Below are 17,096 nucleotides of genomic sequence, written 5' to 3'. Positions count from 1 at the left end.
ACAGATGCTGACACATCTCTCCTGCAGAAACAGCCTCTGGCTCTCCTGGGGCTCATCTAAAGTTCACACCACCACGGCCTGTTATTTATTCAGCTCTGCGTGCTCAGTCTGCATTATCTGTAACACTTGATAATGAGATAATTTCTGGGTTTGCTTTAGCGTTGGGCTTCAGACAGAAGCTTCTCTATTTTGCATCCATAAGCCTACAAATCAAAGTATGTCAGCAAAAGGCTGCAATACTGACAAGCCGAAATATGAAGTATCCTGCTCTGTGTGCAGACTGGCTCTGTACTCAACCACATTCATATCTCAGACCAAAGAGATTGTAAAAGTACAGTCACGTATTTCCAGTCTTGCTTATTCCATTATGATTGACTCCAATGATTTCAGGGGAGTTAAAAAGGAGTCTTTATCATTTTTACCAACTTGTTTTTAAACAGTTCTTTAAAGAACACAAGGAAAAGGGTAATATTCCATTATAAGGAAAAACAAACAAAACCAGAATAAAAATGAATGTTAAGCCAGCTTCTGGACTCGATAAATAGTTACTTGACTGACAGCAGATGAATAGTCTGAGATTTTAAATCGAGATCAGTAAAACCAAGCTCAATGCTTAAATCCCTTCTTGAGCTGTTAGTAAAGCTCTCCAGTGACCCCACTCACTGCTGCAGAGGTAGGAGAGTGTTTTCTGAAATCACAGGGAACAATTATTGCCATTTCAGACTGTGCTCTGCTTTCAAGCTCTCCTAGGTAAGCCAGTCTCATCTCACCGTACTCCATAAGACAGAAGTACCTCTACGAGAAAGCTGGGACTAATCAATTCAGGGAAAAGTAGAACCAAATGCCAGGATCTAAACACCAAGGGCCTCTGCAACGGGCTCCTCTTCATCACTACAAAATGATAACATATTTGCCAGGACTGGGAATTCCAAAAGCACATGATATCGAACTCTGCTCACATCACCCTAGTGATTTGTTCTAAGAGGATAAATCACTTGGCACTAACCACCTGAAAAGGACAAAGTCATTCAAAGCTACAGAATTACATTGAAGTGAACAGAACACTGGAGTGGGTCAAAAGCACGTCTCGCACAAATCTAAACACAAAACAGAAAAAAACCCCACCAAACCCCTGCACTCTGATAAATTTGGCCCCATATTCTTAGCAGGGAATATGCAAAATGCAAACTACATAGAGAAAGGATAACACTGGGCAAGCAGGATATAAATTACAGGCCTGAGACATTAAGGACCGTTTTTGGAAAAAGGGGGAAGATGGATTAGGAGCATGGGCTGCAAAGTCATCTGGCTTCTGTCCTCCAGATAAATCATTGGCTTTTTCATGCCCACAGGAATACAGGAACAGCAACAAGGTAGCTCCTAGGGACTAGAAGAAATTAATATTAACTTGCATTGCGCAAAGAAAAAACACTCTATCAAGCGTTGCACTTTGATAATCAAAATGGCACCTCAGCCCTCAAAAAGATACAAATTCCAGAGACAAATACATTAATTTATCAATAAAAAGTAGCACTAATAAATAAGTTAATTTATATAAAAAAGAAAATAACATATCGACACATTTGGGGGTAGAAGAAAAATCACCTTCTCGGCCCACATGCGCTTGTTTTATTTACATATCCACAAATACCATGAAACACCATCCCAGCCCCCCCACTAGCAGCATGGTCACGTGAATCCCGTAGATGAGCAGTTCATTCATGAGGCTGAAGTCCACCCGCCTTCGCCCCAGCAAGAGGAGGATGATGGAGAGTTTATACTGGAAACGCAGAAAGATCCGGATGCCCAGGTACTGAAGGCAAAACAAGACCGAGAGTGACACCCAGAGGATGGAGGTAAAGAGGCTGCAGCTGAAGTACAGCAGGAATCGGATGAATCCGTACATCCATCGAGATTTGAGATAGATGTCAAAGTTGTTGTACTTGGTACGCACCAAGTGCGTGGTCCTCACCGGGCCGCAGGCCGAGTGCAGGCAGGTCGTGTGGGGGCCGTGGAACGAGCGGACCCGGCGGGGAATGGGGATCACAGGCATCGGGCACCCCACCGCTCAGCGAGTCCCAGGGCAGGAGTTACAGGGCACATAGCAAATCTTATCCGTTAACATGGGAGGGATCCAGCAGCCTGGGAACGCTAACTCTCTGCTGAACTTCCAGGAAGGAAGAGACCTGCGGGAAGGCAGAGAAGGAAAACCACACTTCAGTAGCCCCAGCAGGAGGAGAGGCAGCACGGCAGATACCCTGCGGTTTGGATGTTACTTTGCAAAACTCGACTTCTTTGCCTAAAACGATTTTGTTTTGCTTCTTTCCTTATTGTTTAACAGGCAGACATACAGGAATACAATTCTGTTTCCATCATCACCGAGTCAGATTGCAACCAGCCTCCTAGCAGCGTGCAACGTCAGCACTGGTCATAACCTGTTGTAAGATTTACAGTGTTAATGCAGGAAAGATAAGAACTTAGTTCTGGAATTATTCTGGCTAATCCACAGATCGTTCTCAGTCAAAGAGCCGTCCTGCAACAGTCTACTCATGCGAATAGTAATGTTAAGGTATGTGTTTGCATTGGATCATATTTCTTTTAAAAAAAAAAGAAGGTTCTCCAAGTACTTTTCCAAGTAAATTCCACAGCCCAGACACAGCAGTGGCTCCAGATTTCTGCACATTTCAAAACTTGGCAAAGCTTCACCAAATAAACAAACTGAAAATAATGGAAGGTCTTGCAAGAACAATGAGGCAACCATAGTTTTCACACTCCACAGGATGTCCCTCCCCTCGCGGTCACACTGTCATTGCACCAACGGCAAGGGCCTTTCACAGACATCTACAGGTTTATTTCTCCCTTTGGGACCCACAGAGATAAGTGAAATATCTTGATCTTCTGGAGTGTTTAGGATTTATAATCTTAACATCCTTCCACACATCCATTGTTGTTGTGAAAGTGATGAGCAGCAGCCCGTTAGCTGCTCCCTGCTTCACCCCAGGCTTAGGATGTGCCAGATTCCGGGAATTATGAAATTACAATGCACTCATCAGATAATGCTACAAAGAACAAGGACTTCCCCAGCCCTCTCGCACACCCAGGCACCCAGATCCGGGCAGGTCTTCCCTTTGTCAAACCAGAAATCCTATTACTCTTAAAATTAAAACTGAAGTAATTTACAAGTTACTTCAATAATTTTTTACCTTGTTACTAACAAAACTAATCACAGAGCAAAAGCTGCAGCATCACTGCCTAAGTCTCTTAACTGCTTTCTGCCTCAAACTACAGGGAAATGGAAATTGCAGTTGTGATCTCTTCTGCTTGGTCCCAGGTTCTAACTTCTTGCTGTTATAGAAGTTTGCAGGTAATCTGTTGGCTCTACATGAATCAGGAGCTAATAAAAAGGAGCACAGGTTAACTTACGATTGAGGAATTTAGGAAATCAAGATCTGTTCTCAATTATCAAAGTCACCCTCATAATTTTAAGCGCCTCTTTGCCATAATTTCCTATCTGGAGAAAGGTCTCCGGACCTTCCTGGAGAAAGAAAATACTGAGCAGCTTGGAAGCGTGTTACAGGAGCGTATTTTGAAAACCAGCATGGTTTTGTGCCTGGAGCAGGCACCTGAACACACTCCCCACATGCTTTATACATACTGCTCAGTGCTTGTTTTCAGAGATATTTTTGGAGGACTAAATTAGCAAGATAGGTTAAAATTCCTATATTTTGGATTTAGAGCATTCCATATCTGATGATGCAGTCTCTCCTTACAACCACTTTCACCGGGACACAAAAGGCAGTTTATCGTTTTCTTACGCAGTTTCTTGACCTGATTCCCTGAGCAGCCGCAGGGAAGTCAGCGCGTACATGATTAGAACACTCAGCAAATCTGCGCCTGAGAGACAGAGCGCAAACCCCACCTGCATCAGCTGTAGTTTGCGGGGGCAAACTCCCTGTTTTCGAAATGAGTTTTGATTCTGACAAAACCTTCAATAGGTGAATCCAAGAAAACCACTCAAACAGCTTAGCTGCAGGGACTTAATCTTTGTAACCAATAGCAGCAGCTTGTTCCCATTTACTGTGCCCACCACACAAACAGCCCCCGGTAGGTTCACGCTCTTTAGATAAACTCAACTATCAACACTGGAACAGCCACAAGCAGAGGGACATTGTGAGAATAAAAGGAACTTTCTGAAATATTACATTTTTAACGGCGCTGGTATTCACTCAGCAGAAGGTCAGTAATCCGCTGCCGTTTCTGGATGCCACTTAATTCTTGTAACCAAAGAGCGAAGTTTTGCTGTGACACCTGGCCTTCTAGGAAGAGGGAAAGAAACTGCCAAGGTGCTTCAGAGACTCACAACATTCTACACATGAGTTGATCTAAAAGATAAAATGAGAGAGTAAGTTTCAATTTGCCCATTCTGTGTGTTATAAAGTTCAGAATTACAAGGCTCCTCCCCAAGCATGAATCTTGAAGCCCATAAAGATTCCAAAAAGAACCATGCACTCAATAATATCTGTATCACAGCTTACACGATGGATACAATCAGCTTGCTTGTGTTCAGTGCTGTACACAAGGACAGAAAAGAGAAAATCACAGATAGAGAATTCTTGTCAGTCACCTTCTCCTATCACAGAGCCATCCCCGTTTATCTAGGGTGTACGAAACACGACGCAGGGAGCAGGCACAGCCAATGTTTTCCAAACAGAATATGGAGGAGCAGGTCTCCAAACCTGTATGTTGGCACAGGATGTCTAGAAACAGATTTGGACACCCACACCTCAAGATCATTTTTGAGGCTGTTCTGTTCTAAAGAGTTGGTTCCTTCTGGGTATCACCCTACAGCTCCAAGGATTTAAACTCTACAGCCCAGGTAACTCGACGTTGGCCAAGCTGCCAGTACTCCCAGCATCACACTAATGACGGCCTCAGTGGGAAGCTAAAAATCTGGATAACTATTCATTTTAGTGAGTTTTCACTCCCTCTCCTTTAAAAATGGAACGTATGGCAAGACAGCCACCAAAATACAGTGCTGCTTGTCTGCATCTATCTCCCATTCCAGGCAAGGTCTGCCATGGCTCGGGGCGGAGGAGGGATGGCAGAAATACCGCAACGTTCATCAGGAACATCAGTCGGGACCAAAGTGTTCCAGAAGGAGCCAAACAAGGTTGGAGACAATGACAAACAAAGCTTAGCGCTGATAAATGAGAGACGGGAGCACCAGGAGGAGGGGAAATACCGACTCCTCCTACATCCTACCAGACCCTGAATTAAACCGCAGCGCCCTGGGAAAGGAGCTGAAGGCGGGAGGCCCGGCCAGGGCTTCCCGGGGACAGCCGGGCCCGGCTGCGGCTCAGCGCGGGGAGCCCGGACCGGCGGGGCCGGTGGCCGACCGCTGCCGCCGAAGGCGCTTGTGCCGGACCCGGCCGCCGCAGTGGGGTGAGGTGGGGTGAGGTGAGGCCCGGCCCGCCACCGCCTCCCCCCGGCCCCAGTCCCGGGGCCTCGCCCCGCACTCACCGTCCTGCCCATGGCTCCCCGCCGGGCGGCGGCCGCCGAGCCCAGGCGCCCCGGGCCCGGGCGGATGGCAGGCCCGGGCCTACGGGCGAGCGCCGCAATGCGCATGTGCGGGGGGAGCGGCGCTCCGGTTCCGGCCGGGGCTGGCGGCGGCGGCGGCGGGCAGGGAGCGGCCGGGGAGGCGCGCGGCGATGGCGTCATCGCGCCGCGCCGCCCCCGCCGGCCGGAAGCAGCGGGCGCCGCGTTGCCCGGGTAACGCGGGAGCCGCCGGTGCCCCGGGCCGGGGGGGCAGACGGGCCTTTGCCGGGGCCGGTGGAGCCTGGACGGTCATCTCGTAACACAAACCGGGCCGGCAGCGAACCCCGCGGAGGGGATGGGGGGTTCGGCACCGCTCGCCGGGGTTTCAGCCGCCCGCAGCCTGAGGTTGGGCCCCGTTCTGAGGGTGCCGGAATATTCCCGGTACAAGAATCACCTGCGGAGCGGACGGCACCGCCTGACACCGGTGTGGTGGTGGTGAAGGCTCCTCCAAGTCACTCATCGGTTGGACTTACGAGAGTGGTTTCATGGCGAGCAATAGATAAAAGTAAAGAAACTTCCTCCCTGCTGTTTTTCCTTAGATTTAATTAGGAATTGCTTTCTGTAATGGAAAGAACCCAACCTTTGGCGTTGGCTCCCTGCCCCACTTGCCATTGGGCACCATCACCGTGGAAAACCATTTAATAATAACAACAACAACAAGTCAAGGCGTGTGGCAACGCCAGGGCTGGGGCAGCCCCAGCGGCCGCCCTGACGCTCCCCCTCGCGTTCCGTTCCTCCGGTCGCTCCTGCCCTGCACGGCGGTTTTGTTCTGCAAATTGAAAATTACAAAATTACAACGAGGGGCCTGAGGGGCAGGACGTACATGGAGGGGAAATTATAGAAGCGGCGGTGCCCTCCCAGCAAACTGCCATTGCTGCGTCTCCCTGTGCTGGGAGGGGAAGGCAGGCGCGAGGCTGATACATTTTCCCAGTAGCATGAAACTGGGAACGTCTGTTTGGTGACTTAAGAGAAGCAGGAGAGCCACGTTCCATTTATCTCCACCATTCCCTGGGACTGGGGCCACAGCCCAGAGGTGGGAATTTCAGTCCAGACAACAAAATGATGGAGTCGCTTTGTTTTTCCAGCTTTGCCTTGGAGCACAGCAGGGATGCTGCTGAGTGCAAGTGCTGCAAATGCGCTCCTGGCGTCCTGCAGGAACCCTTGGGGTGGGCGAGGAGGCCTGGAGGGTTTCCTCACCTCCAGAAAAACCCAAACAGCTCCAGATCCCGCACCGAAACCCGCGTGTGCAAGGGTGTGATGCTGCAGCATCAGTGCTGAGACTGACCCTGTTCATTTCTTAGGTCAAGGTGACAAAAAAAGCGCAAGAGGACCCCATTTGGTTTTCTGCCTGAAATATTTTGACCCCCTTTGCTGCTTAAATGAATATGTATCTTTATAAAAAATAAACTGCCCTCAGGTCAGGCATCAACTGGAGCTGTGACATTCAAAGAGGCAGGATCCTGAAGGAGCACTTGTGGTTCAGCCTGAAGCAAACCCGCCCACAGCGCTCGGGCACGGCCTGGGGCTGTATTTCTTCCCTGTGCTAATTTTACTAAAGACACAACTCATATTCCTGTTGATTGAACAGTTTTGTGTTGACAGCGTCGAAGATTTGTGATGAAACTTATCATCAGCCCGGAGAGCGGGCCATTAGTCCTCGTCACAGCGGCCAGCGAGGGCTGAGATATTTTATGGCACACTTCGAAGACAAACATACGCATTTATATGTCACTTGTTGCGATATAAATGCAAACTTGTACTTCTTTCAAAACTTTTAATGAATTGTACACATTTCACAAGATTTATAGCATGAACCGAATGGCTCAAAATATTACTTTAAACATATTTGTCACTTTGGCAACAGAACAAAAAAAATCTGGAAGATATTGCGTTTAGAAATAAATCATAAATATATGCATCTTAAAGGAGTTTATTTTGGTCATTAATAGTTGATGGACCCCCCCAGTGCAGGATTTAAAGTTGAATTATGCAAAATCAAAAACAAACCTTATAATACTTAATCAAACATGCATAAAACTGTCAGGGACAAATAAATTCTCTCAATTAACTTGCTTCAGATTGTGATTGCATTTACTAATTTAATCAACACTAGAATAATTTGGAGACTGGGTAATGATAAATTACGATGGTGCTGCACATGAAGGTAGCGCACTGAGACAAGAATGCAAGAAATGCTTTCTGGGTTGAGGGCAAAAAAGTAACAGCTGAGCAGTCACAACCGTTTTATAATGGTAACTTATTTGTGTTTTGGGGGGAATTTTTTCCAACAGAGACTTAGAGGCCCATTGTGGATCGACCTTGTGTGGATGAATGACTTTAATGTTGGCCCACGCAGTCAATTGCATCTCAGTCTGAGTGAAGAAGTTGAACCCAGGCAGGCATTCCCTCCTCTTTTTTTACTCATTTTAGGAATTTGGTGTTTTGCTCTGAACACCAGGCTGGGAACTGCAGCTTCCAGCTCCGCTTTCTGGCACCGGTTCGTACTTCAGCCTCGGTCAAGGCATTTAGGCTGGCACTGGAGCGAGAACCCTGTAATATTGAGATGTCCTTTAGCTCCATCCTTCTGCACTTTGAATGGATCTGCACTTACAATAAAATGGGTCTGACCCTGTCGAGAAAAAGCTTTCAAACTATTACTTGTGGAGAGCTAAACATCGCATTTTTGCAAGCGTAAGCAAGGCTATATTGAGAGATTTTCCTTTACAGGTTCACGTGAGGGAGGCTATAAGGTATTTGACCCCATAAAACACCTGGACCTCTAAAAAATCAGACCCTCATTTGGTCTTTAACCTTCCTACACCTGTTTTACAAAAAATAACGGTGTCCATATAGCGGCTGTAGGAATGAACTCATCATCGCGAAACTCCCTCCCTCTCTCTCTTTCTTTTTTTTTTTTTTAATTTTCTGTCTCTCTGCAAAATAGGCTAACTGACCCTTTTTGTCACTTTTTGTTTGAAATGGGGATTATGCTTTATAAATGTACAGCACCTAGCACCATTTGGTCACCAGTAGAAATCAGTAAATAAAAATCTGTGTGCTGAGAAATATCCAGGAAGATAGTGAACAAGTTTCCTTTGGTGACCCAGAAACAACTACTTCCACGGTAATCCTATAGCCATATAGGTAGCCATAACTCTTAAGGTCTTAAAAATAATAAATGTGTTAACATGATATTTTTCAAACAGGCTGCTGGTCGGGTCCAAATACACCATTGAAAGCCAACGGCATCTTGTGCAAACTCCCTTGGGTTTTGCTGAGCCAGCCTGTAAAGCTGAAATATAACAAATTAAGGAATTAATTCTTTCCTTTTCCTTAAAGGAGATTTAGGGTCAAGTCTGGGCCTTAAATTTTAAATGTAATCGATCCTCCCTGCAAATCTAAAGTGCAAAAGCTTGCAAAATAATTTTCCCTTATTACTTCTTTCCAGATCTCATCTCTTATCTGAAATGCCAGCTTTAATCAGCGGGAAGAGATTTGCATGTGGTAAATAATAATGCGGTATATTAGACTAATCAAATAAAAATATGTGTGGCAGAAAGTGGGAATAATTCCCACTTGTGCAGCACCGCAGTGCCCGCCTGCAGCCCCCGAGCCCCGGGGAGTCGGCAGCCTCAGCTTGTGGCGTTAGTTGGGGTTTCGAGGGAGTGATGTACACACCGCACCGCACCCCCAACTCAAACATGGGCTGCAAAGCTGGAAAACAGCAGCGCCAGGTACAAGTGGAAATCCCAGGGCAGATGGTGAGGTCGCAGAGCGCAACGAGGGCAGGCTGTCCCGTCCCTGCAGGAATCCCTCCTCCTGGGATATTTTTATACATAAATATTTCACACCTGGCTTGCAAAATATAAATCTAGACCAGCCTGCAGTTTGTGAAGAAATAAATTATTTGCACGTTGATATACACAGAAAAATGCATGTCATCCTATAGTGGGGACACTTAATTTCCCCAATAACACACAAAAGACAGAGCCTTGCCAGCACGGCTGTTCCCCCACCTCTGGAGAAGGGGAAGGTATTAATATAATAGTTATTTTAGAGATGCTGGAGTCATGGAAAGATTCCTGCTGACCGCCGGGGACTGGAGCAGGAACCAGCTGCACACATATGGTGGGTGAGAAACTGTCTCTAAAACAAATGAAAATAGAAATGGCTGGTTTGCCAGGGCCAGGACTCCTGCCAAAGCTTGTTGCTGCATCATGCTGGCGAGCCCCGTGCTGGCTGATGTCAGAAACTGCCTGTTATGCAGAAAACTCTCATGGAGAAGTGTCAGTATTGCCTTCTGTTCATGTATAGGCTGGGTCTAATGTAAGCACGAGGCGTTAAAGCAGGCTCGATCCCCCTCTGCCTTGTGAAGCTGAGCTTTGGTGGGCAGGCTCGGGAACCGCCAAGTTCCTCTGGCTCTGCCAAGCACTTCTCAGAGGGTGCCATTCTGGGGCAAAGTAACACCTCTTCTCTGGGAATCACTGTGTTTCCATTCATTAATAATGTCTCTTAAATCACGGTAATAGCAGACAGGTCCTCTTAAACTCATTGCACAGACCCATCAGGAGATTTAGCTGCTCAAGGGTCATTTTAGCAACAGCAACCTGTCCCCTGGGTCAGCAGCAGAGCTGGGTTGCGTCTCATCTCCAGCATTTCCAGTGCTCCCATCTCTATTTTCAGAGGAATTTTAAGCCCTCAGGAGGGTGCTCAGCACCACACCAGCACTCAGAGCAGAAAGGCCCTGGGCAGGGAGTTTGCAGAGCTCCTCGTGTGACAGGAGCACACCGTGGCTCTGCACATAAATAGCAGCACCACCAGCCACTCAATACTAAAAACCGCCCTGGGAGCAAAATGTGAGGACTCAGACTGAGCTCTTGAGCGAGGAAACACAGACCAGATCTCACTCCATTATTCTCCAACAATTCCCTGGAGAAAAACAGATGATAAGGTAAAAACACGACACCAAGCCATCCAGGCAGGCTCTAGTTTTTAGCCCAGCCAGTTCTCCTTCCATCCCTTTTCTGATGCTTCAGCCTCAGTTATCCAACACCTGCCAGGAACGGGCAGGCGCTCAGGGGAGATGGAGAGTGACAGGAGAGAGCGGAGACAAACCTTCCCTCGGCAAAGGTGTATTTCCCCGAGCTCCCCCTGCCTCCCTCCCTCCAGTGTGAATCAATGAATCCAACTACTCTGGGCATTGGCTAAATGTCAAATTTAGAGACAGCATTCATTTTTCCGAGATCAATGGGAAACAGAGTTTGTCCATATTTCTTAAGCATCACTACAGAGCATCAGTCAGTGCCCAAGCCCCCACTCGCTGGGGTGGGCTGTGATGGTACTGGGGGGAGTTCACTGGGCCAGGAATCCCCCAGTGCTATTCATTAGGGTGCACAAAATACAGCTATAATACTTTAAGGTAAATTACTGTAAGAGCTCATTTGTAGAAAAAAGGAACAAAAAACCAAAACACAAACCATTTTTCTTTTTTTTTTTTTAAACCAGCTAGGAAGAGCAGTTGAGTATCTCCCAAACTGAACCTGCCAGTGCAGCACCCCGCGTTTTAGGAAGCACATTGCAAGGATCAACCCCCAGGACCCTGCAATATGTCACGCAGGTCCCCGCGCTGTGTCCCCAGTGTCCCCGCGGCGTGGGCAGCCCTGGCTGTGCCTGCGGCCACGTCCCGCCTGGCGGTGCTCCTGGCCCAGGGATGGGATGATGGGGATGCTGAGGATGCTGCTGCTGCTGCTGCCGCCCCAGGGATGCAGCTGCTGCACCGGCATCAGCCCGGCAGGAGCAGGGACAAGGCAGAAAAAGCAGCTCCCCAAACCATTCCCAGCTTTGAATTCAGTGCATTACACAGCGCGAAGCCTCTTCTCCCTCTGCAAAGAGGGGTGACCCAGGCACGTTCCCCCTCTCTCCGGTCCCAGGTCAGGAGTTTCCTGTCCTGTCCCCTCCTGATGTACCCAAGATGTGACAGGGTGCAGGTGGGAAGGACTCTCAGTGGGAACCCCCTGCATCGTGCAGGCTCCTGAGCCACCTCTGCCTCTGGTTCCTGGGGGATAAAACAAACTCTCTCATTTCTTTTGGGCAAACTGCACCCTGTGTCCCCTTTGCTAAGCCAAATGTTGCCCCTCTGTTCACAGGGGAATCAGCAAGATGTCTGTGGAAGAGTTTAGCCTCAGTTTAGAAAAATGCTTTGCTGACAGTTCAAGAGAAACTTCTGGTGCTTAATACATTTCAGGAGTCTTTCTGACATCGCTGATGCTTAGTCTGTCTAGCGCAAAGGAGAAAATTACTTTCCAGCATCATAACAGCAGCAACACCCATATCAATAAAAATGATGAAGAAAAAAAGAACAAGGTACCTATAAACCAAAACTATCTTCAAATATATCCGCATTCAATAGCAGTGTCATCTCAAAGACCCCATGCCCAGCTGGCGGGTGCCCCTGCACCTCAGGGACTGTGACCGGGAGAATCCTGCTCCTTTCTCCCCAACTCTCCTGAATTTGTTGCCGGCCGATCAGCCCGTAACTTAATGGTGCAACATTTTGCGAGCAAGTACATGGAGGAGACAAAACCCCAAAGCCCTCATCAATCACAGCCTGGCTCCTGGTACAATTAGCAAGTTCTATTATCTTTAAGAATGACACTTGTAGCACAGAGCAAAGCAAGGCACACCTAATATTCTAATACCGCATGTAAAAAAGGGAAGGTTTGAATTGCATTAGCATTGCATTAGATTCCCATGACTTTTTATATCAGCACTTGTGAGTTATTTATGAATTCATTTATTTACAAGGACAGCCCTTTCTGCATTCAGTTGCCATGGTTGCTTTAACTCCTGTATCCTATTAATTCTGGATGTTATGAAATAAATATAGATCAGGCAATCATTGTGTGGTGGAGGTTTTTTTTAATCATTATTCTTATTTTACAATTTGATTCCCCGTGTCCTGGCCAGACAGGCTTTAACACCAGGTATATCTCCAGAGGATCCACTGCCAGACGGCTGGGGAGGTGCTGTGGGGGCAATTCATACAGATCTTCCCCTGCCAGTCGTTTCTGCCACAGAAATACAGCCTGAGCAGGGCTGGGATGTGGCAGCTGATTCCCAGCACTGAGCCACCTGCTTTAGTTTAAGGCAGCAAGCGGAGACCAGAGCTGGAAGCAAAAAGGGGATTTAGCAAGGCCAAGCGTGCCAGCCTGTCTGAGCAGCACAAGGGGGCATCGGGCACCCTCGCCTTTGGGAATTGCTGCAAAATCTTTCATTATGTGGACTGTGTCTTGCTACCTTCACCCCCTGCAAATAGTCTGTTTGCAAAAAACTCACTTATCAGAGAGTGCCAAAGTAGACAAAGCCCTAGAGAGAACACGGAGGGTTTCTCGTGTCACCTCGGAGAGATCAGAGTGTGTTCGAGTGCCCAAGTCTCACACGAAGCTACTGCCTTGGCTCCTTTTTGAAGGACCAGGGTCAGTTTGGCTGCCCTGTTAGCTGAGAGACAGAGAACAACTTAATTTTACAAGGGTGAGAGCCTGGCCATACCCGTCAGACCCCCCGGGGTGGGAATGCCCCAAGAAGGAGCTTGTGTGTTGGCCCGTGGAGAGAGCAAAGGTTCAGGAGCCCGGATCCTGAAGCCACGATGCTGGAAAGTGTATCGTAATAGAATTCCACAAGAAAATTAAATCAATTACTGAGTCTAATAAAGCTCCCAAGGTTTTTAATTAAACTAAGTTTTAATTAAAGCATCACGAGCCCCCGGCTCTTTTGATATTCTGCCTCAGATCCCAGAGGGTTGCAACGCCTTTTTCTCATTTACATGGGCTGGATCAATCAATGGAGTCACAAAAATGTGAGAACTTCGTCAGTTTTACGGGCTGAAATATTGTAACATCAGCCTGGAATCTCCAGGGCAGCTCAGGGCTGGGAGAGGGGTGACCTGGGGTGACTTCTGTCCTCAGCAGAGAGGAGCGAGCATCAGCCTGAGCCGGTGCTGTCCTGGGAAACATCCTCTCCAAAGCAAAACTCCTGCTGTCTAATCCAGGAGACTCTGTTAGTGGGAAGCTATAGGAGCTCAATAATTCCCCCGTGCCGTGTCAGAGCCGGTGCTTTTGCCTCCTATAAAAACAGCCCCACTCTTGCCCCGCGGTGCCCGTTCCACGCTGCTGCTCGGCCCTGGGACACCCCAGCAGCACCGGTCCAGGACACAGGCAGGAAAACTGCAAACCAGACCCACATCCTCCGACCCGCACATCTGGTAAGTGGCCCCAGAATGTTCTGCCTCTATTTTAGTCTTGTTTTGTACACAATATGCCCAAAACATACTTTATTTCTTAAGGAGATAAGGATCTTTATGTAACCCATTTTTCCTTAACGCTAAGTCCTTTGTCAGGATTAAAGAATCCTAAAACATCTGTACGGGCTTGGGTGGCAGATGTATAGAGAAAGCAGCCTAAAATAACATGGAATATTAACCTACTAAATGAGGTATTAAAAAAAAATAAAAGAACCTTCTTGCACCCTTAGTTACAGCCAATTCCTGACCCCGGCCCCCACGATGTCAATGCGTCTCCAGTGGGTGCACCCCAGGATCTGCCCCAGCTCGCCCTGCTCTGAGCCCCCCGCTGCTAATCAGACAGCTCTGGGTGCTCGTTAGCGTTAACAGCTCAGCACAGGTGGGTGGATGGATGGATGGATGGATGGATGGATGGATGCTGGGGTGTGTGGATGGATGGCTGAGGGCACTCCGTGACTGCTTTCCCAATACCTGTGATCAAACCTGATGTGGCTGAAAGTCTCTAGAGCAGATCAGAGATAACCTGCAGTGCCTTGGTCAGTTAGAGCCCACTGTGAGCAGCCTCCTGTCCTCATCTCCCGGCCCATTTCCAGCGATCCATACAGGTCCCATCAGTCCTGGCCACAGCCAGCTCGCTCCCAGCCAGCCAAGGCCATTAGTGTGATTACTGGAGGTCGTGAAGTTCAAACCAAAATGTCAATTTTCATTTGGAAGAATGGTCCCATTTTAGGAGCAAAGGGATTTTTTTTTCCCCTCTCTCAAAGAGACCTGGACTGTGAAATCATTGCTCCCCAAAGACTTGCAAATTTCTGGCCAGCAAAAGGTGCCAATAGCTGCTAGAGCCAATAAAAAGATTAACAAGGGTCACCGGTGCTTTCCTCTTTCCCTGCACTCAAAGGCTCTGGGGCCTATTTTGAAGATATTAACCATTGCCTTTACCTTCTGCACGTTCATCACCGGGTTTGGGGTCTTTATGGATTTATTGACAAGACATTGCCATTAATCTTAGCCGCAGAATGCCAGCCTGGGAGTCACTTAGGTTACATCACCCCTTCAAACAGGAGCATTTAGCCAGGGAAGTTTTTAAAAGGAAGGTTGAAATAAGACAAAGTAGCTGGTGGGTGAAGTTGAGTGGCTGCCGAGAAAAGAAGGCAAAGGCCTGACCTTGGGGAGTCAGCCGGGTTCTGCTCATTGATTCAGGGGGGGTCACGATGCCGCCCCTGTGCTCTGGGGTTAATTACCCACATTTGGGGCAATTCAGGAGGATGGAGAGCCAGCAAGAAGACGGATGCTGGCCCTGCTCAGACCATCCCAGGCAGGGGCGGTATGGTGCAGTTATTGGAAATTTTAGATGTTTGCTTTCTGGAGAAACTCAAAATAGTTCCAAAAGGCCTTGCTCACATCAGGCTGCTGCTGGGGACACTGGCTGGGCTGCTGGCACCACAGGGTGGCACAGGACCAGGCTGGGTGGGCTCCTGCCCACCTAGGAGGTGTCATGCTTTTAAAGTGGGTTTTTTCCTTCTATGTCATTGCATTACATAGTTAAGTCTATTCCATCTTTACCTACTGACAATGTGGCACTTAATTAAGTGGTTTAATTAGAAGCTGGCAGCTTTAATTAAGTTTAGGACTGTAGAGGTGACTGGGAGCCTCCAGCGGAGTCTCAGAGCCTTTCCCTGGGGGAGCGATGGGGGCTGCTGGTGAGGGACAAAACTTTGCTCCCTTGTCCATCGTCCTTATCCACACTGGGGATGGAACCACCATCCTGCTGTGTCCCCCCGTCTCTGAGGGGGCGGGTGGTTTGGGGACCCTTTGCTCAGATGTTTAGGAGAGCTGAGGTCCTCACTGGGACCACGGAGCAGGAGCGAGGTGTGAGGTGGGGGGCTTAGCAGGGGGTGGGTGGCAGGAGCCCAGTGGGTGCCCACGTCTCCTCACTGGGGCTAAACCCACCGAACCCCCGGGATGGACGGTGGGGAGCAGGACAGGTAACGCGGGGCAAAGGCTGCGGTGGGTTCAGGAACAGCATCTGCAATTCTAGACCATGCGTGGGGCTGTCTAAAAGATGTATTGCTTTTTAATAATGTAAATATGTAAATATTACTGAGGTGCCATTAATCCTCGTTGCTTCAACATGATACCACTCTTAAGAACAAATGCAATAAGATATTATTAATATGCAAAGTAATAGTACATTAACCAGACTAACACCAATAAATTGCAGAGGTTAGTACAAAGTGAGAAGTTGCTCACGGAGCCACCTGCACCCCACTCGCCTTGGGGCACTGCAGAGGAACCCCGGTTTGCCATGGAGAACCCTGGTTTGCCATGGAGAACCCCAGTTTACCACGGAGAACCCCTTGCCCTTGGGACATGGAGCAGCAGTGAAGGAGCAGGAGGCCCTGGCAGAGAAGGTGGTCAGGAGGAGGCTGGACCAGGCAGACCCTGCTCCCGATTTTTGAGCAAGATCCTGAACTGCTGAGGCTCCTTTCTCAAAGTCTTGCCTGTTTTCCTGCGGGATTTCTTGACCTCCTTCTCATAACAGATTTGTTTTGAATCCTAAACGTGTATTAGGAGGGAGAGTCTTGTTGGTCCCAGAAATGTGGGAGTTAAGCCAGGCTTTGTGCCAGGTTTCCTGCCTGGACTTGCCAAGAAGTGGCCAAGCCTTCATCTCCTCAGTTGCTGGATTTTTCTCCCAAAAAAGTGCGTCTCTATTCACAGACCTAAGTCCAGCTCTGTTAAAATCTTCAAGCCTCCAGCTCTCACTGTTTGCCTTTGGGGGTGTATTTCCTCTCGAAATACAAGCACATTCAGGGATTAAAAACTGGAGCAAGCACCCTGATTTACATTTGCCAGGTTGTGAGTGCAGCCTCTTGCTATTTGTCCTCGGATCCAACTTCGAGCTTTGCAAACAGCAAGTGGGGATGGGGGGAAGAACACAGAGGAGATCAAAAGGAGCAGGAGAAGCCATAAAGTCTGAATTTAGGGCTTGAAAAGGAAATTATTCCGTGCAAATGGCTGCTTCAGTTCAGACCAGCCCTGCCTTGTAAATCCAGCTCATCCTTCTCACAAGGGAAACCCAGTGAAATAACCAATATTTCAGCAACACACAGACTTCTGGAGACCTTCACCTCTCAGTGTCTTCTGAGCCCCACAGCCAGGCACGGGACTGCGGAGCAATTCAGGCACAAGCACAGCCACGGTT

General features: G+C 48.2%; 1 protein-coding gene across 1 annotated transcript; it reads right to left on the bottom strand.

Moving 5' to 3' along the window:
• Positions 1-1,575: 1,575 nt before the first annotated feature.
• Positions 1,576-5,692, bottom strand: TMEM250 (transmembrane protein 250). The gene is made up of 3 exons (XM_065648632.1): positions 5,521-5,692; positions 4,203-4,382; positions 1,576-2,186 (listed from the first exon to the last, which is right to left on the bottom strand). Exon 3 carries the CDS (start codon positions 2,051-2,053, stop codon positions 1,634-1,636), a length of 420 nt encoding a protein of 139 aa, XP_065504704.1. The 5' UTR covers positions 2,054-2,186; positions 4,203-4,382; positions 5,521-5,692; the 3' UTR covers positions 1,576-1,633.
• Positions 5,693-17,096: the final 11,404 nt, after the last annotated feature.

Source organism: Caloenas nicobarica, chromosome 19 (genome assembly GCF_036013445.1).
Source record: "Caloenas nicobarica isolate bCalNic1 chromosome 19, bCalNic1.hap1, whole genome shotgun sequence".
Taxonomy (NCBI): Eukaryota; Metazoa; Chordata; class Aves; order Columbiformes; family Columbidae; genus Caloenas; species Caloenas nicobarica.
The sequence above is the reverse complement of the archived record's forward strand: the minus strand, read 5'-3'. Positions and strand labels throughout refer to the sequence as shown.